The 21,077-nt window shown below is 36.5% G+C and overlaps 1 protein-coding gene across 1 annotated transcript in view; it reads left to right on the top strand.

Annotated features, from left to right (window-relative positions):
- LOC150084603 (delta(14)-sterol reductase TM7SF2-like) overlaps window positions 1-21,077 on the top strand; it is a 152,102-nt gene that overhangs the window by 108,761 nt on the left and 22,264 nt on the right. Inside the window, exons 9-10 of the mRNA XM_090376303.1 lie at window positions 3,727-3,807; window positions 19,845-19,967. Coding sequence (XP_090232429.1) covers window positions 3,727-3,807; window positions 19,845-19,967 — 204 coding nt within the window. The remainder of the gene's footprint in view (window positions 1-3,726; window positions 3,808-19,844; window positions 19,968-21,077) is intronic.

Here is a 21,077-nt window from a genome sequence, read left to right as displayed (position 1 = left end):
AGTGCAGTAGCGTGTGGTTCAAGCCCGTGACCGCTAAATACGATTAACAGTTGTATTCATCATTTATTGTAAACTCCTCTGGTACCTGGTGGTTGTGTTGGGTTATAAACAAGAACATAACATTTAATATTGATAGTATTACTGTATGCTTTAAATTTTTGAAGATTAAATGCGTAAGGCATAATATGACATGGGATTAAATTAACTATATAATATCGGTGTAGATACACCATAGTTTACCCATAAATTAAACTACGTATGTAGTGTGAAGGCATTGTTTTTAATTGTATCTCATATTGTGGCTACCTTCACAATGAGATACCAGGTATTGCACTGCTTCGAGTAAGTAGTGCAATACCTGAATGAATATGCTTCTCTAGTAGAGAAGACTACTGTTATTTATTCTCAGTGGATACCACCACCACCCAGACGGTCATCGTTTCAAAGCTGTTGGCTTATTGGTGGGTGGGCAGATACTCTGATAATGCAAACATGCCATCACAGTTGCAAAGTGGTTCCACAATACGAGAGATGCCAAATGGTGTACAGAATGATACAGTATTTGAAGATTAAATGCGCAAGGCATATGATATAGGTTTAAATTAACTATCAGTAATGTTCCTAGAGTTAATATAAAATGTGGTATGTTGTCAGTGAAATTTAATTTCTGTTGCAGTATGAGCTCTAAAAAAATGTTACTTTTTCTGAAAAATCTCTTTCGCTCCCTTTTTTGCAAAGAATTCCTGCTTTTTCACATATCGTGACTGCCTTCATAACGAGTTACCATTATTGCACTATCTCGAATAAGTAACACTTCGCTAACGGAGAAGACTATTGTTACTTATTCTCGGGGGATATCACCACCCAGGTGGCACCGTTTCAAGGCTTGTTGGCCTATAGGCAGGTGGGCAGGTAGGTACCCCAGTGTTGTAATCATGCCAACCCAGTTGTGAACTATAACTCCACAATATGAGAGATACCAGTTGGTGTGCATAGTAATAATACTAAAAAGAATAAACGCGCAAGATGTTAATAGGCTATGGATTGGTAATTCACTAAGAATTAGTGATATATCACGTATTTTTCCGTAGTAGTAAAAAAACTACAGAATTAATGTAAATGGCATTGATTTACCAACAAGCCCTTAACGATGCTGTTTGCACTACTTCTGTAGTTTTTTATTGGTATGGAATAATATGGTGGTATATCACTGATATTCTTAATGAATTACCAATCTCTAGCCTATAATGCCTTGTGCATTTATTATTTTTAAGAAAGTATGAAACAATTTATTCCAAGTCATTCTTAAAATTTTAGTAATTCCTTATAGCACTGCTGGAGTGTCATAGAATATTCAACCAAATGAGTAAAAAGAATAATTTAGACTTCTTTCTGGTGTAGTTTTGAAAATGCTTTTGATAGCCAAGTTTCAACAGAACAGCAGCACAATTGTTATAAACAAAAATTTGACTCAGCATTTCTGGAGAGCTGTAGAATCTGCTGTATACAGTATCTTTCATGAAGCAAGCATAATCAGTTTGTCTAAAAGACAATCCAAACAGAAATCCACATTGAAAAAAATGTTAGGTACGCTAACATTTAAAAGCATACTGAATTGGTAAACATTCCTGTGGTTGGCAAATGTCACCAATACATTGATAGACATTTTCAGAAATGGGGAAAGAACAACCTTCCAGATATCAACATTAGGCAATTACATCTGGCCCACTCCACTCAGTTTAGAAGTTTTGTTTAGCTGTACACATTTGGATCTGACACTGGCAAAAAGTTGTTCAACTGTAGTCCTGCCAAATGCCATCATCTCCAAAACAGCTCCCCTCAGAATGCTTTACTTATACCTCAGAGTTGTATGGTATTGTATCCTATTTGCTTTGGAGAATATAAAAGAAGCCCATATACTAAAACTGTCATATATACCAATTTGTTAAGTGCTGTAAATGCATTACAGTGTACACACTCCTCCAGTCATTCACTTCTACAAAAAATTTGGGCACAGTTAATAGAACTTCATGCACATGGTCAGCTCATAATTTTTTTTTTTTTTTTTTTAGATCCTTGGTCATGTTGGAATCCCAGGAAATGTACAGGTAGATTTGGTGGCCAAAAGTACTTCAAATATGATCTCACCTAATTTCAGTACACATTATATTAACCATAAAAACCATTATCAAACAGATCCTTAAAGGACAGTGGATACTCATGTGGGGAGAACAAACAAAAAAGATAATGCCTCACAATGCAGCAACTATTTATGTCCACTCACAGAAGGATATCATCATTGAATATTATATATCTAGGAGAATGGGAAAACTGCCTTTTCCTCTCAGTTCCATAATTGCAATAATTTAACATTACGGTGTTCTAGGAGACCGTCAAGGTATGGATGATGTTTTTGTTTTCCTAAAATTAATAATAAATATCACGCTATCCAAACGCCTGTCACTAGAAAACTAAACAAGGAAGATATAAGACAGAAATAAGTGCATTATCTTCAGTTGCTGATGCACCAACAACTGCATTCTCTTGCAGTATGGACAAGGTAGTCCATACTGTAAGAGAATGTGCTAATTTTATTCTTTTTCTTTTTGGCCTTTTTTTTTTTCTTCACCTCTCTTCCACTGTTATGGACAAGTATATAAACGCAATTCTGATACATGACCAGGTGTAGTCCCCTGATGAAATACCTGACCATGTATCAATTTTTATTTCAACTGGCATCAGATTTTGCATTTTTGCTATCCATGTTTTCGACCTACAACTAAATTTACCCACCCATATCTGATAACAGCTTTACGATCTTTTATTTTTTATTTTATTTTATTTGTTTAATCATTTAGTATTAATCATTTTACTTTACAGTTCCCTCACTTCTATTTGGCTTTGCAATTCAGCCTGTGATTTTCGTAATTCATCATAACTTTTAGGATATTAGCATTCTTTTGCCTTTTGCAAACCTACAATATTTCTTTTTTTTTACTATCCTTACTCTTTTAGTCCTCGGCAATTTGTGTACTTTTCACCTCCATCTGTGCAAACTTTATCAGACTTGTATATTCTTACATATGTAATGTACTTTTGTATCCTTTACTGCTGCTTGGCACGTTTTGGTGCATCTATCATACCTTACTTATTTATTTTTATCCATATATATATATATATAACTTTGGAATTCAGGATGATGGTTTCAGTGTTTTCAAAATTATCATAGGCCTTTTAAACATGGTGGAACTTGGGTGTATTCTCCCTCTCTCCCACCTTAGCGAGTATATCCTGCCATATTTGAGTACAGTTAACTAACAGTAACTAATATTATTATGGAAGACATTATTGTGTCTTCCATAATCAAGAGAAGAAATGAATATTAATGCTTCTCAGTGTAAAAACTGTCTTTCATAAGTAAATAACCTAAATTTTAAGTTTAAAAATGGCAAAAAATTCTAGATTACATTTGCGTGTTTACAATGTTTTGATATGATAACTTTATTAATTATGCTATTGATATGAAATAATATGCACAGTATAATACATTTCATAATGTTTTCATGTGCATTTGATGTTACCTTACTTCATTTCAATTGTTGTATATATATCCAAAATATTTTATAATAAATTCAACTTTGTATATATGATAATTATTATTATAAAATTATTGTAATTTTATAAGTATTTATTTTGTTAATTATTTTTGTTTTTTTTTTTAAATAGTATGTGGTTTCGTCATTTTTGTTAAATCAAATAATGTAAAGCATGCTTTCAGGAGAAACCCATATTCACCTGCCTTAGCATGTAAGTACATTTATAAGTCATAGCAGCTGTTTGATGTTGATATTTGAATGATGTATTTAATATTTAATTTTAAGTATTTGTCATATAATGCAAGGAAGCCACAGATTTCTGCTACACTGCCCTAAAAAAAAGTGAATAACAAAGTATAAATTATGCGCTTTGCTCATGTAGGTAACTATCCAGTTGACCTTTTAATTCTTTAAACTGTCACCTTGACTACCTGCAGAGGCAACTTGCTTCAGTAATCAAAAGCTCACTGGCTGAAAGAAAACTTCCTACAATCTACACTAAACCTTTTCCCCTGTAACAATTTAAAATTCCACCTTTGTTCATTTTATTAACCCTTCTCAGACCCTCATAAACCTAAATCAGGACCCCTCTAAGATGCCTAGTTGGCAAGTTCTGTAGCCTACATAATGGAAGTCTTACCTCATATGGCCACCATTTTGCCAATCTCACCATTCTAGTTGCTCATCTTTGAACCCTATCAAGAAGCCCATTGTCTTTTTTTCAGAGGTGATCTTCATACTTGGATATAGTATTCCAAATGTGGTCTTACAATTGCCTTATTCAGTGGGATTATGACCTCCATATGACAAAGATATTGTTTGATAAATCATTGATTGGATGTCATTAGCTTTCCTGGCTGTTAGTTTATATTGCTCAGAGACTTCATATCTACCTGTATTGTTATTCCAAGGTCCCTTTCTTCCTCTACTGTTTTTAATTCAACCCCACCATGTGTAAGTTAATTTGGGGTTGCCATTTCTTGAAGTGTGAAACCTTACATTTTGTTGCATTAAAACATAGCTGCCACTTTTCTGATCATTCTTGAAATATGTTAATGATCTGTATTGTTAATGATCAGTACTGCTTGGTACTGATCATTAACAATGCATCAAATCTTTACATTGTCTGCTAATTTTAACATTGTGTCTTCTATTTCTTTGTCAATGGCTTTTATGAAAATTAGAAACAACAGTGGTCCGAGAACCAATCCTTGGGGAACCCCATTTCTGACTTTACACCAATCTGAAGAATATCCATTAAACATAGGAGCTTTTTTCATCTCATTGATTAAATGAAATGAATAAAACCCTGACTTGCTTACCCAGACATTTTTTGTTATACCAGTAGTCATCTAGGAGTTTGCATAAATTAAGAGTCTTAGTTGTCCATTTGTTGAGAGTTTTTTTTTACATTCTGTGTTATGTTAAACTAATAATTCAATCAACTCAGATTTTAATCACAGGATTCAATATCACCTCATAGTTAAAGAATATAGGCATCCCTCAATTTATACCCTTAATTGGCTCTATTGAGGCTGGGCATTAATCAAAAAGACGTGTATTGAGGACTATTTTCTCATGAACACAATAATATTATAAATAGATAATTCATTCCTGAACATCAAAAATCAGACAAAAATTTTGATATTGCTTAAGCAGTTATGAGTTGAGCATCATACATGGAAGTATCCAGTATTATCTTTGCATCCCCATCAAATGACTTTAATATACAGACGTGCCCACGAATGTGCGTAACCTGACTTGCTATCGTTTTCAAAATATATATATAATGAATTGCCTGCCGCAGAATATACATAATATCATGAAATTATGTTTATTGTAATTTTTATTAGATTTTCTGTTTTTGAATTGTTTTTAATATTTTGATTGCGTGATGTCTAATGAATAATTTGAATTTGTGCCATATATCACGATTCAAGTAAGCAGCAGTGTTGCCAAACAGTAAGCAAGCATAGCTTCTTCTGTCAACACTGGTAAGCAGTCATAGACTTGCACGCAGTCAGTAATGGTTCCCAGACTCTCAGCTTTGCAGAATGTGATTGCAGGGGAAGTGCATTGTGCATTTCAACGACAAATGTCAGTGAATAAAAGTAAATAATTTGGAGCGGATTTACCATTTTATTTTTATGACGGTATTTATTGAAACCTATCTCAATGCATAATTGAAAATTTAAGATTATTAATGTTTTATAAAATCTTTGAAATTATAATTTTTTATTTAATTTTGTTATAATTGTATTTTTGTAATTTTTATCTTGAATTTTTATTTTATTTTTTCTTATTATGAAATTAATTATATGTGTGAGTATGTATAAATATTACAATAAATAATATAAAACTGTTTATGAGAATTTTTCATTATACAGCATTTTAATAATCCTAAATATTGTAGAAAGCTAAAAAAAAGTTTGCCCATCCCTGATATACAGTATTTTGATCACTAGAAGAATATTAAAAATTATTCAATGAAATCATACTTTATATCTTCAGTCTTCTCAGGTCCCCATCTTTCTTGGAGCAAAATATTCCTCCAGTGACAACTCAGTGGAAGACCTTTTTTTCCCTTTCTTTTTCATCATAGTATTTACTCAGTACTTAGTTCAAGAATTGTTTTTTTTTAAATGAAAACCCCAATCACAAAAGGTATAAACCAGTAGTATTAAGTAATATGTATGTGAGCTCAATGTGTTGAGAAGATACTTGTTAACATTAGACTTGAATTTCTGTACATTGTATAATTTTCAGAAAATACGTATTGAAGGTGATTATTTCAAAAAATGGAAGTTGAAGGGATAAATGAGGAAGCAAAGTTAATTCTGTGAGTTCAGAGATGGACAGTAAAGTGATATTGATTGGTTGAGGTACATGTTCGGACTGATTTGGAAGAGAGGGGGCAATTACAGAAGCCAATTTAGAACAGTGCTCTATGAGATAGGAAATATCTATAGAAAAGGCATGCAGCAGAAACAGAACTCTATGAGATAGAGAGCGAAGAGATTTTGTTGTAAGAGACAGGTCATTAATTAATTGACAACTTTTGAATGGAGTCTAGAAGCTTGAGAGAGTGGTTACGGGGGGGGGGGGGGGGGGGGGGTAGTGTCAACCAGGGGTGCTACAGAGGTCAGAACAATATTCCATATTAGAGTGTGTTTGAGATTTCTACAGAGTGAATATCTATTCACAAGAAAATTTATGCCAAGAGCAAAGGATAAAACCTAGTTTTTTAAAATGCAGAGGAAGTAATATTTGTGATGTCCTTATGCCAAGAAAAATTAGGCGTCCTAATAGAGATATATGATCTTGTCTTGAAATCTGAGTATCAAAGATAAACACAGGAGCAGAAGAATCCTTTTTAGCATTTGATGCAAGAAAGCAAGCTTATGCAGCATCAGCCAAAAAAAAAAAAAAAAAAAAACACCCACTTCCACTTCACCCCTCTATTATTCGTTCAAAATACCTGTCCAGCTGAGCCTTAAACTTATTTAGGCTATCAACCTCCACCACAAGGGATGGAAGTCTGTTCCACCAACCAGCCACCCGCTGGCTAAAGGCAAATTTCCGCACGTCTATCCTACATCTGTCTTTCCTCAATTTGAATTTATGCCCTCTCAGGTGATTTTTCTGAGCTAGAGGAAGAATCCCATCAGCATTGAGCATGCTTAAACCATTCAAGGCTTTATACACCTCTATCAGATCACCTCGCTGGTGCCTAGTCTCCAGACACTGTAATTTGCAAAACTTAAGCCTTTCTTCGTAAGAGCACCCCTTTGTTCCATTCACTAATCTTGTTGCCCTTCTCTGTACTGGTTCCAGCAGCTCTACATCCTTCTTGAAATGAGGCCTCCAGACCTGTATACAGTACTCTAGGTGTGGCCTGACCATTGTCTTATACAATGGAATAATCACCTCCTTATCCATGCTGGAAAAATTCCTGTATATCATTGACAATACTCCATGAGCTACTCTTGCAGCCCGTCTGCACTGCTCAGAGAACTTCATATCTGCCTGCACAACCACCCCCAAGTCCCTTTCATTCTCTACCACTGTCAGTGTAGTACCACAGAGTTGATACGTTGCTCTGGGGTTGCTGTTTCCCATGTGTAGTACTTTACATTTGTCAATGTTAAACTTCATTTGCCACCTCTCAGCCCATCTGCTCAACCTTTCCAGATCCTGTTGCAGCAGCATAGTGTCAGTAGTGTCCTTGACAACCCTGCCAACCTTTGTATCGTCTGCAAACTTGGACATTAAGCTTGATATACCATCATCAATATCATTTATAAATACAGAAAACAATAATGGACCCAACACTGAGCCCTGAGGGACTCCACTAATAACATTAGTCCACGATGAACAGTGTCCATTGATTACCACTCTCTGTCTTCTCCCCCTCAACCACTCCTTTATCCATAGCAGCAATTTGCCTCCAATGTCACACTGCTCCAATTTGTGTAGCAGTCTTCCATGTGCAACAGTATCAAAAGCCTTTCTAAGATCCAAGTATATAATATCAAAGTTATTCCCTGCATCCAGTTCTTTTGTGACTGCATCATAGTATCCAATCAAGTTGGTCAGGCAAGACTTCCCCTTAACAAAACCATGCGGTGTCTGAGCTATAACTGAAGTCTTGTCTAAATGATCCTGCAGTGCTTCTTTAACCAGTGCCCCCATTAATTTTCCTGGAACAGAAGTTAAGCTCACAGGTCTATAATTACTTGTGTCAGCCTTTGATCCTCCTTTGTGAATTGTGGTCACATTTGCACATTTCCAGTCTATGGGTACCTCCCCTGAGTCCAAGGAAGCTCTCATAATTATGGCTAAGGATTTGCTTACTTCCTTTGCTGCCTCCTTTAATATAACTGGATAGATCCCATCCACCCCGGGTGCCTTTCTTGTGTTTAGCTTCAACAGTTTCTCCTCCACTTTACTCCCAGTTATTTCAAGATTCTGTAGCTTACTGCTAGAGTTGAATACACCTCTGGCATTCCCCTTGCTGAATAACTCCTCATGTGTGAATGTCGATGCAAAATATTCATTTAGTTTGTTAGCTACCTGAGCAGGATCATCAACAGTTGATCCATCAATATCAAGTGGACCAATCTGATTCATCTCCTTCCTTCTAGAGTTTACATAAGTAAAGAACTCTTTGCTGTTTTTCTTTGCATCCCTTGCCAAGGATTTCTCGCAATCTGCCTTCGCCTGCCTAACCTCCTTTGTAACTTGGTTGCATATCAACTTGTATCTATCATAGGCTTCTGTGTCATGTGTTAATTTGTAAGTATCCCATGCATTTTTCTTCTCTGCCATATGCCTCATTAGTTCATCTGACATCCATTTTGGCCTAAACCTTGAACAATATTTCTTAGTTGGTATGTAAAGCCTAGTAGCTTCCAAGATAAGTTCTTTGAATGCTTCCCATTTTGAATTTGCTGTTGGTCCCACTGTATAGAATTTAAATACTGTCTCAGTCCATCGCAGTCGCCTTTACAGAAGCAATAACCCTTCCCTTTACCCCTAATGGTAGTTACCTCTTTGAGTAAATCCCACTTCAGCACACTGTGATCACTGCCACCTAGTGGTTCATTTATCTGCAGATTCTTAATGCCTGAAGAATCACTGCTGATAATCAAATCAAGAGTATTACTCCCTCTAGTTGCCTCCCGAACATGCTGATGTAGAAAACAATCATCCAATAAATCCACAAAAGCCCTGCTAGTGTGTGAGTAACCAGCCCCCAAATTCCAGTCAATATCTGGGAAATTAAAATCCCCCATTATAAGACTCTCTGATTTACTGGCCCTGGCCCACTCTATTTCCCTGTACAGTTCCTTATTATACTCATCAGAGTTATTAGGCCTATAGCACACTCCTACTCGCAATTTTGATCTCCCAATGCTTATGTCACACCAAACTGACTCAACACTGCACTGTCCAGCGATGTCGACTGGCTTCACTTCCTTGGTTTTTATGTGTTTCTTAACTAACAGCATAACCCCTCCCCCCCTTCCTATCCTGTCTATCCTTTCTGTAGACGTTGTACTCCCCAAATTGCAGTTCTGCATTCCTTATATCTGTGTGGCACCACGTCTCTGATATCCCAACAATATCTGCCTTTGATGTTTTGAGCAATACCTCAAATTCATCAAATTTATTTACTTAACTCCTAGCATTGGTGTACACGCAAGTATACCTGCACCTGTTTCTATTCTTAGCTAGATATAAGAATATGAGAGATATAAGAGAGATATAAGTGATATAAGCTATCTTTGTCCCATTGGAGAATTACTTGGAGATCAGCATTTAAGGAAGTGGTAGTTGGACATTTGAGAAATTTGTGTTTTTTTGCAGAGCAAGTTTTCTCTCAAATTGGAAGTGGAATGCATTGTGCTGTCATCATTACCAAAACAATGGATAGGATTTCCAGTCAATGGAAGAAGGTCATTAATATGCAAGAGGAAAATAAAGGGGGAAAGAACTGAACATTGGAGACAGTGTGTAACTAGAGCAAATTGGCCCCAATGCAAACACAGATCATGGGCTCTGCCCTTCTCTGTTAATCCAACCACAAAAAGTGAAGTGGGGGAAGCTCAACATGTTACCCATTATTTCTGAAAAATTCTGGACATATTTTCATTTTTAATTTTTCAAAACAAGCGATAAAATACCAGGGAGGGTGGCAATTCTACCAACAACTGTCTTTCTTTTTACTTTATTGTTATATTTTTTATTAATGGATATTGAATGAAACAAGAATAAAATATTGAAATTAGTATATTGATAATAATAATATATTTAATAACAATCACAAGATTAATACAATACACTAAATGCCCCTAAACGTTAAGGATATGCATTTAAACACAAAAGCAAATGAAGTACAAAAAAAATTTAAAAAGCAAGTTTACAAATTGAATATTATTTTATTATTAAATATTATTATTGGCGCCTCCGTAGCCAGGTGGGCAGGAGCAGCAGTGCATAGCACACGCTTTCTGATTAGACCGGGGTTTGAGCCCGTGACCACCAAAAACCGAGGATGCGGAAAGGTCAGGGAATGACCACTGCATATCCCCAGCCCGGATAAAGGGTAAGGGTTGGCATCAGGAAGGGCATCCAGCCGTAAAAAGATTTCATGCTAAAACAGTAAAAACGCTGACCTCATATATAATGGGAAAAAGGCGAGGACAAAAAAAAAAAATAATAAAAAAAAAAATATTATTATTATTAAAATTTATTAACACAAAACAACTTGCCGTATATTCCGACATATAAGTTGACTTCTATTTTTTGCTTTAAAAATTTGTGTTTAGAACTTCTTTCGATGAGCTTTCATTAGCATTAGTAGAGGCATATCATGCAAGAAAGCAAGCTTATACTGCATCGGCCAAAAAAAAAATTTTTCTCATTTTAAAGATTGATCGCTTCTTCCTTGCATTTATTTAAGTTATCAACTTCCACAACGACAGATGGAAGCTTGTTCCAGCAATCGACCACCCGCTGGCTAAAGGCAAATTTCTGCACATCTATTCTACAACTATCTTTCCTCGATTTTAGTTTATGCCCCCTCAGATTTGTAATCTGAGCAAGAGGAAGAATCTCATTAGCACTGAGCCTGCTCAATCCATACAAGGCCTTATACACCTCAATCAGATCACCTCATAGGTGCCTAATCTACAGATGCTGTAATTTGCAGAACTTAAGCCTTTCTTCGTAAGAGCACCCCATTGTTCCCCCTCACCAGCTTGTTACCCTGTATTCATTCTAGCAACTCAACATGCCGCCTCTGTAGCCAGGTGAGCAGGAGTAGCAGTGCGTAGCACATGCTTCTTGATTAGATCGGGGTTCGAGCCCGTGACCACCAAATATAGAGGAAGTGGAAAGGTCAGGGAATGACCACCGCATATCCCCGAAGCAATATGGTCTTAGTTGCTAATGCTCCTAAAAAAAAAAAAAAAAAAAAAAAACCAACCAAACTAACTCAACATCCTTCCTAAAATGAGGCTATTAGATTGGTACGCAGTACTTAGTGTGTGGCCTGACTATTGCCTTATACAAGGGGATAATTTATAGCAAAATTCCTGTATATCATTGACGAGACCCCCGTGACCTACTCTCAGTCTGTTCTCACTGCTCAGAAAACTTCATATCTGATTGCACAATTACTCTCCATTCTCATTCTCTTTCATTCTCCACTACCCTGAGTGTAACACCACCTAGTTGATACATTTCTCCGTATGCAGTGATTTGCATTTAGTAGTAGTGCTAGTAATGGAGGCATGTGATGTAAGAAAGCAAGTGTATGAGCTTATGTAAGCCAAAAAAAAAAAAAAAACAAACAATTTCACACATCCATTCCCTCTAAAAGTTTCTCCAGTTTCTGTTTGAATTTGTTTAAGCTATCAACTTCCACAACAACAGATGGAAGTTTGTTCTGGTAATTAACCACCGACTGGCTAAAGACAAATTTCTGCACATCTATTCTACAACTGTCTTTCCTCACTCTGAATCTATGTTCCCCCTCAGGTTCGTAATCTGAGAAAGCAGAAGTATCCCATCAGCATTTAGGTTGCTTAAACCATTCAAGGCCTTATACACCTCAATCAGATCACCTCACAGATGCCTAGTCTCCAGCCACTGCAATTTGCAGAACTCAATCCTTTCTTCATAACAGCACCCTTTGTTCCATTCACAGGTCTTGTTGCCCTTCTCTGTATTCATTCTGGCAACTCTACATCCCTCCTAAAATGAGGCCTCGAGACCTGCAAGCAGTAGTCAAGGCGTGACCTGATCATTGCCTTATACAAAGGGATAATCACCTCCTTTTCCCTACTAGCAAAATTCCTCAATATCATTGACAATACCCCATGATCTGCTGTGGCAGCCTGTCTGCATTGCTCAGAGAACTTCATATCTGACTGCACAATTACTCCAAGATCTTTTTCATTTTATACCACAATAAGTGTAGTACCACACAGTTGGTACGTTTCTCTGGGATTACTTCTACCCATATGCAGTACTTTGTATTTGTCAATGTTAAACTTCAGTTGCCAACAGCCCATCTTTCCAAATTTTCTAGATCCTGTTGCAGTAGCGCACTGCCATTACTGCCATTAACAACCCTGCCAACCTTTGTATCATTTGCAAACTTAAACATTAAGCCTGATATACCTTCATCAATATCATTGATAAATAAATAAAACAACGGTTGGTCCAACCCTGAACCCTGAGGGACTCCACTAATAACATTAGTCTACGAAGAGCAGTGTCCTTTGATTACCATTCTCCGTCTTCTCCCACTCAACCACCCTTTTATCTATTGCAGTAATTTGCCTAAATATCATACTGCTCCAATTTGTACAATAGTTTTCCATGCTTAACAGTGTCAAAAGCTTTCCTGAAATCCAAGTATATATCAAAATTATTTTTTTGCATCCAGTTCCTTTGTAACCACATTATAGTATCCGATTAAATTTGGGCGCTTCCGTAGTCAGGTGGAAAGGAGCAGCAGTGCGTAGCACACGCTTCGTGATTAGACCGGGGTTCGACCCCTTCACCATCTAATACGGAGGATGCGGAAAGGTCAGGGAATGACCACCGCATATCCCGGAGCAATATGGCCTTAGTTGCTAATGCTCCTAAAAACCAAAAAATGATAATAATAACCAATTAAATTTTTCAGACAAGACTTTCCCTTAACAAACCCATGTTGTGTCTGAATTATTACTGCAGTCTTGTCTAAATGATCCTGCAATGCATTTTTAACCAGTGACTCCATTATTTTCCCTGGAACAGAAGTTAGGCAAATTGGTCTGTAATTACTCATGTCACCCTTAGATCCCCCTTTGTGAATTGGAGATACAGTTGCACATCTCCAGTCCGTGGGGGCTTCCCCTGACTTTAAGGATACTCTCATAAGTATGGCTTAAGGTTTGCTTACTTCCTTTGCCGGCTCCTTTAATATAACTGGATAGAACCCATTTACCCCAGATGCCTTTCTTATGTTTAATTTCAACAATTTCTCCTCCACTCTTCTCTCACTTATTCAAAATCATTAAGCACCGTGTTACTGTTTGATAAACTTCTGGAATTTTCCTTCCTTAACTCCTCATGTGTGAATGTAGATGCAAAATACTCATTCAGATTATCAGCTATCTGAGCAGGACCATCAACAGTCGAACCATCAATATCAAGTGAACCAATCTTTTTCATCCCATTCCTTCTAGAATTTACATAAATAAAGAACTAGTTGTTGTTTTTCTTAGCACCCTTTGCCAAAGATTTCTCATATTCTGCCTTTGCTTGCCTAACCTTTTTTTGTGACTTTATTACAGACTAGCTTATATCTGCCATAGGTTTCTGTGTCAACTGATAATTTATATGCATCCCATGCATTTTTCTTGCATCGAGTTTCATAAGTTCATCTGACATCCATTTGGGCCTAAACCTTGAACAATATTTCTTAATAGGTATGAAACATTTAATAGCTTCCAAAATTACTTCTTTGAATGCTTCCCATTTAGAATTTGCTGTTGGTAACATCATCAGTTGGTCCCACTCTATAGAACTTAAAGAATCTCTGAGACCACTGTAGTCACCTTTACGAAAGCAAAAAACCCTTCCCTTTATCCCCGATGGTAATTATATCTTTAAGTAAATCTGACATCAGTACACTGTGATCACTTCAACCCCTTGTACCCCTCTAGTTAAGTGTATCCCATCCCTAGTGGTTCCTTTACAAATTTGTATCTGCAAATTCTCTATACACTGCTGATAACCAGGTCAAGTGTATTACCCTCTCTGGGTGCCACTCAATCATGCTGCTGCAGAAAACAATCATCCAATAAACCCACAAAAGCCTTGCTAGTGTGCAAGTGACCAACCTACAAGTTCCAGTCAATATCTGGGAAGTTAAACTCCCCTATTATAACACAATCTGATTTACTGCCCATTCTATTTCTCTATACAATTGTTCATTGTAGTCATTAGTCATTGTGACTATAACACCCTCCTATTCTAATTTTTGCTTTCCGAGTGCTCATGTCACACTGAACTGACTCAACATTGCACTGTTCATCTATGTCAGCTGGATGCACTTCCTTAGATTTTGTTTTTCTTAATTAATAGCATAACCCCCTCCTGCCTTCTTGTCCTGTCTATCCTTTCTGTACATCTTTTACTCACCAAATTCCAGTTGTGCACTGCAAATATCTGTGTGACACCATATCCCAACAATATCTGCCCTTGGTGTCTTGACCAGCACTTCAAATTCATCAAATTTATTTACTATACTTCTAGCATTGGTGTACATATACCTGTACTTATTCTTTGCTACCCTAACACAGCCCATTTATTTATTTCTTTCATGATGACTCCACCAGTCCCTGAACTCCCCAGCACACTGCCCTCCAGACTGCTGCTCATTCTAATAGGAGTAGTGGAAGAATCACTTCCACCTCTGCCTGTGGCCACTATTAACCTTTTAGTATACAGTACTCTAGGTGTGGCCTGGAATAGGTGTAGTCTGTGAATCCCCACAAGCTAGCAGTTTTCTTACCCACCTAACGCTGCCTCAATAGCATCAGAAAACACTCTTGCACCCTGTTTTCAAAACACTCTTGCCTTCTGTTTTCGCGCACTATGGCCATAGTTGCCGATGCGCCTAATAAATCCTGAAACAAACAAACAAACAAACCCTTCTGTTTAAGTGTATACCATCCCTGTAGAAGCATGTCTCTCCCCTAAACATGTACAGACCACGCTGAGAAAAATTGTACCCCATGAGCCTTGCATAATCCCTCCAGGGCAGAAATGCACACACTTTCAAATTTAACCCTAACTGATGACTTTTTTTCAGCATTGACCTGTAATTGTTAAGTAAGTCTGCAGATCTCCTACTCTTAATGTCATTAGTGCTAACGTGTACAACAATATCACTCTTTGTGCCCTTAAAAGATGATATCTTTTCTTCTACAACATCATCAACTTTTGCCCCTGGCAGACATACCCTGGTCCTTTTCCACCTATTCTTTTTGCACAATATATTTCCCATTTTCCTGACAATAGTCACTGACAATAAATAACTCTTGTGGGACCAGGGAGATTTCTGCTCTGTTGCCTGATGTACAAGGGTGTACTATCATATTGAGTTGGACAGCTGAGAGCTTGATGGTTCCACCATTTTTTAATACCTTCAAGGGCCCTCAACTCTTGAGGGTATTAAACCGACTCTTCAAACTCTCATAAGCGCCCATCATATTGCTGATTGGTGCCTAATTTTGTAATGCTCTCTGCGCCAAGCACACACACAAAGACATCCTCCTTGGCTTGATCATGTCTTGTTCCAGAGAGTTCTACAAACATTTCACAAGTTACACATTTTTTATGCTGTGATGCGTTGGAGAATTGCCCCCCTCGTTTCTCCGCCGAGTCAAAGCACTCCTGCCACTTTGTGCCTGTTGCTTTGCTGCTCTAGTCTGGGGCATGATATTGAAATTAACAATGAAATTTAATACGATTAATAAATTTAATTAATTAATTATGAATACTACACTATAAGATAGATTCCTAAATGCAGTGATTCATATTACACTATCTAGTTTTACGTTAGAGCTACCACAATTTAAAATTTGAATTCCCTACCACTCACTGTATGAAAACAGTGACTGCAAGATTCGAATGAAACAACTGTTTTACATATACAGTGGCAGACAAAAAAAATGGCGTCACTTTTGAATTTTGCAAATTTTGCAAACACAATTTTGTAAATTGTGTTTTGCGCTGCATTGTGGGTTGCAGAAATGTTCGAAATGTATTTGTTAGGTGTGTGTGTGTGTGTGTGTGTGTGTGTGTGTGTGTGTGTGTGTGTGTGTGTGTGTGTGTGTGAAATCCAATAAAAAGACTCCACTTGATATACCTAATTGCCATAAATATCTTCCCAAAGGGATAAATGCGTAATTAATGGAAATATGAGAAATCATGCAAATAGCAATCATGGCAACCAAACGTACATTTTATTGCATTTATGTGTATGACAAACTGAAATGACAAGTTAACATAATAGTATTATGTACTGTAAATCAGCAAAATAAGTCCTCAATATTTTGTTGTTCCTCCTCGAGCTGCAATTACAGCCTTGCAATGATCTGCCATAGAGTTAATCAACTTCTGGATATACAGTTGCCCAATTTCATGGTACCACACCCTTACAATGCTCTCCTGCAGCTGACTCTTACTTGTTGGCTTCTTCTGAGCAATTTCAGACTACATTATGTACCAGCAATTTGCAATAGGATTCAAATCTGGACTGTTGCTGGGCCAGTCTAACACTGTAATGCCAGCATTTCTGAAGTATGACTGCACTTTAAGGGAGAAAAATGAGCAAAAACATTGGTATAAGTATGTTTTAAGCCTTGTGAGACAGGAAGACAAACTCATCATTAAATCTAAATAGCATAAAACTTATCAATTTTGCTTTGTGGCAAGGTGCTGAGTCCTGCTGAAAAATGCAGTTTTGGATGTCTGTGTGATGACCCCTAATAACAGGTTTCAGGCACTCCTCCAAGATAGTAGTGTAGGTTTCTGCATTCACCATTCCATTAATAAACTTAATTCACCCCACCCCTTTGCTTGTTATGCATCCCCAGACCATATGACCGGCAGGGAACTTTATAGTTGGTGTTATCCAGTCAGGATGGTATGCCTCCGATTTTCATCTTCTGACATATTGCTTCCCATCCGCGCCATGCAGGTTGAATTTTGATTTGTCAAAAAAGATGACGGTGTCCCATTGCTCTCGTGTCCATGAAACATGCGTTTTAGCCCAAGAAAGTGGCTTCTTCCTCATTTATTGGGTCAACAAAGGCTTCTTCTTGGGCCAATAATCATGCAGACCACATTCCATTCCAAAAGCTGTGTTTGGATAGTTCGTGCAATTGTTTCAACGCCAAAGGCCATCTCAAAGTCCAGTTTTAGATCAGCAGCACTAGCATGCCGATTACGAAGGCATAGCCGATTCAAGTATCAATCTTGGTAAAGCTTAGTCACTCTTTTAAGGCCTAATCCAGGTCTTCTCTTCACATCACCAGTTTCGCGCTTTAATTTCTACACCCAGGATACTGTTGACTGGTGGCAGACTGTAGAAAGCCCTTCCTGGGACAGAGGAACAGCTACAATTTTTTTCTTGATGTCAACTGAACATATGGAGCCATGCTTACATCTCCACAAAACAGGATACTAATGATCATGTATACACTTCCAACACCATATTTATAGAAATAGCTGATGCAATACCTTGCAATTATTTTCTGATGCAATACCTTGCAATTATTTTCTACCTTTGCTTTGCAGAAAAGATAATGACTGTAATGAAACAGTATCTTATACGTTTCCCTACAAATGTTTCTTTTTTTTTGAAGTGATGCAGTTTTTTTTGTCTGCCACTGTATAAAGTAACAACCTAAAAAATTATCTAAATTAGAAATAAAAATAATGACCGTAATTTGAACTATAAAGAGTCTTATAAAGTACAATATAATAATACAATTAAGTAAATAAAATAACAAAACACTTATCTTTTTTGGAGATTGTAATTCACAGCTGGCACTTTTAAAGAGAGCCAGTTATGATTTGTCAATGTTAAACTTCAGTTGCCGCTTCTCTGCCCATCTGCCCAACTTTTCCAGATTCTGTTGCAGCAGCATACTGTCATTATTGTTATTAATAGCCTTGCCAATCTTTGTATCATCTGGACTTTGACATTAAGCTTGATATACCTTCATCAATATCATTGATAAATATACAAAACAACAATGGGTCCGACACCGAGCCCTGGGGGCCACCACTAATAACATTAGTTCACGAAGAGCAGTGACCATTGTTTACCACTTTGTCTTCTCCCACTCAACCATCCTTTTATCCATTGTAGCAAATGGCCTTTAATGCCATACAGCTCCAATTTGTACAGCAGTCTTCCATGTGCAACAGTATCAAATGCTTTCCTGAAATCCGAGTATATGATATCAAAATTATTTTTTGTTTCCAGTTACTTTGTGATCATGTCATAGTATTCCATCAAATTTGTCATAATATCCCATCAAGAAACCCATGCTGTGCCTGAATTATTACTGCAGTCTTGTCTAGATGATCCTGCAATGCTTTTTTAACCAGTGACTTCATTATTTTCCCTGGAATAGAAGTCAAACTAACAGGTCTGTAATTACTTGTGTCACCCTTTGATCCCCCCTTTTTGTGAATCGGAGATACATTTGCACATCTACAGTCCGTGGGGACTTATCCTGAGTCCAAGGATGCTCTCATAATTATGGCTAAGAGTTTGCTTACTTCCTTTGCTACCACCTTTAATATAACTGGATAGATCCCATCCACCGCAGGTGCCTTTCTTATGTTTAACTTCAACAATTTCTTCTCTGCTTTGCTCTCAGTTATTACAAAATCATTAACTCCTTGTTAGAGATTGATAAACATCGAGCCTTCTCCTCTTTGTATAAGCCCTCATGTGTGAATGTAGATGCTAAATACTCATTTATCAAATTATGCTAGTTATTATGCTAATTAAGAATGATCAAATTATACTAAATTGTTTAAACAATTTAGTATAATTCATACATAGTGATTCTAGAACTTTTTAATGTCACTTAACATGTTTGATTTGTTGATTTTGTTCTTTTGATTTATGTAGATGATAATATCAACCAGTGTTTATAAGAACTAGCACCTACTGTATCTTATGAATGTTATTTATAAAAAATATAATTTATAAAAATAAATTATATTATATAAAAATAATTTATAAAATAAATAAATAAATAAATTTTCTTTGGGATGGCCACATAAGATCAGAGAACACCTCATTTCATGTGGTTTTCACTTATAATCTGATATTATTTGGAATTCTCTTATAAGCCTTTATAAATTAACCTGAACATAAAATCCCTTACATATCTTTGGTCTGTATAGCCAATTTTATTATTGGAGTATTTTTTTTTAAACAAAATACTTATTTCTTTAGCTATTTTTATTATAGATCTCTTACCTGATTGAAATGTTATTCTTATGATAATGCAGTCAGATAGGTTGCTGATTTTTCATAAAGACTGAGCAACATGTTTTTTACTTTTTTCATATTGCATTTAGTGTTGTATGCTACTGTTAACAGCACCATTTCCCTTTTTCTTTACCCTTTAATTTTTAATTTCAATTTTATCCTAGATCTGGAGTCCATTCCAACTTGCAAGAAGAGGCGTCTCCTTATTTCAGGTTTGTGGGGTAATGTGCGGCATCCTAATTATTTGGGTGACATTATCATGACTATTGCTTGGACCCTACCCTGTGGTTAGTTTGATATATTTAATTTAGGTATTTTTAAAATGTTTTATATTTAAAATTTTTGTTTGTTTGTTTTATATATATCTCCAATTTATTAGAATATTCTCAATTTAATTCATAATTTTACTTAATACATCATCTATCTATCTATAATATAATATAATATTAGGTACCATATAATAATAATTGTATTATAATATAGTAACAAAATTATATTATAATATAATTTTGATACTGTTCCACAGAACAGTATCAAAAGTTCTACTGAAATCTAAGTATATGATGTCAGAATATATTTATTTTTTTTTTTTCATCTGGTTCCTTTGTTACTGTGAATATAGTAGTAGTTAATTAGATTGGTCAGATAATATCTCTAACATATCCATGTTGTGATTTCCTTATGACTGCATTATGTCAAGATGATCCTACGATACTTCTTTAACCACCGAAACCCCTGGAACGGAAGTCATCCTTATACTTCATTAATTATGCACTTTGACTCTTGAACAACCTTTGTGAATTGGGAATACATTTGTATATCTCCAACCTTATAAGCAATTATAGAGACCTACCCTGAATCCAAGGATGCGCTCATAATTATGGCTAAAGATTTGCTTAACTCTTTTGCTACTACTTTCAATATAATTGGATAGATTACATTGCTGCCAGTTGCCTCATCCACTTTTAGCTTCAACAATTTTTTTTCCACTTCTGTCAGTTACCATAAAAGCATTTAGTATTAGTAGTGGAAAATGATGCTTACACAGTATCAGCTCAAAAAGGGGCAGGGGGAACCACATAACAACACTTCCCACATCATCACCGGTCTATCCCTTCTGATAGTTTGTCTTAGTTCTTTCTTGAATTTATTCAGTGTACCCACTCCACACCGTCACCACCAAATACGGAGGATGCGGAAAGGTCAGGGAATGACCACCGCATATCCCGGAGCAATATGGCCTTAGTTGCTAATGCTCCTAAAAACCAAATAACAAACAAACAAACAAACCCACTCCACAACACCAGAGGGAAGCCTGTTCCAGTAAATCAACTACCCCTGGCTGAAGTCAAACTACTGCACATCTATTCTGCAACCATCCTTCACTAATTTAAATT

This window comes from Mastigoproctus giganteus, chromosome 6, assembly GCF_048544385.1.
Source record: "Mastigoproctus giganteus isolate SK-2022 chromosome 6, ASM4854438v1, whole genome shotgun sequence".
Classification (NCBI taxonomy): Eukaryota; Metazoa; Arthropoda; class Arachnida; order Uropygi; family Thelyphonidae; genus Mastigoproctus; species Mastigoproctus giganteus.
This window is presented reverse-complemented; position numbering and strand designations above follow the sequence as displayed.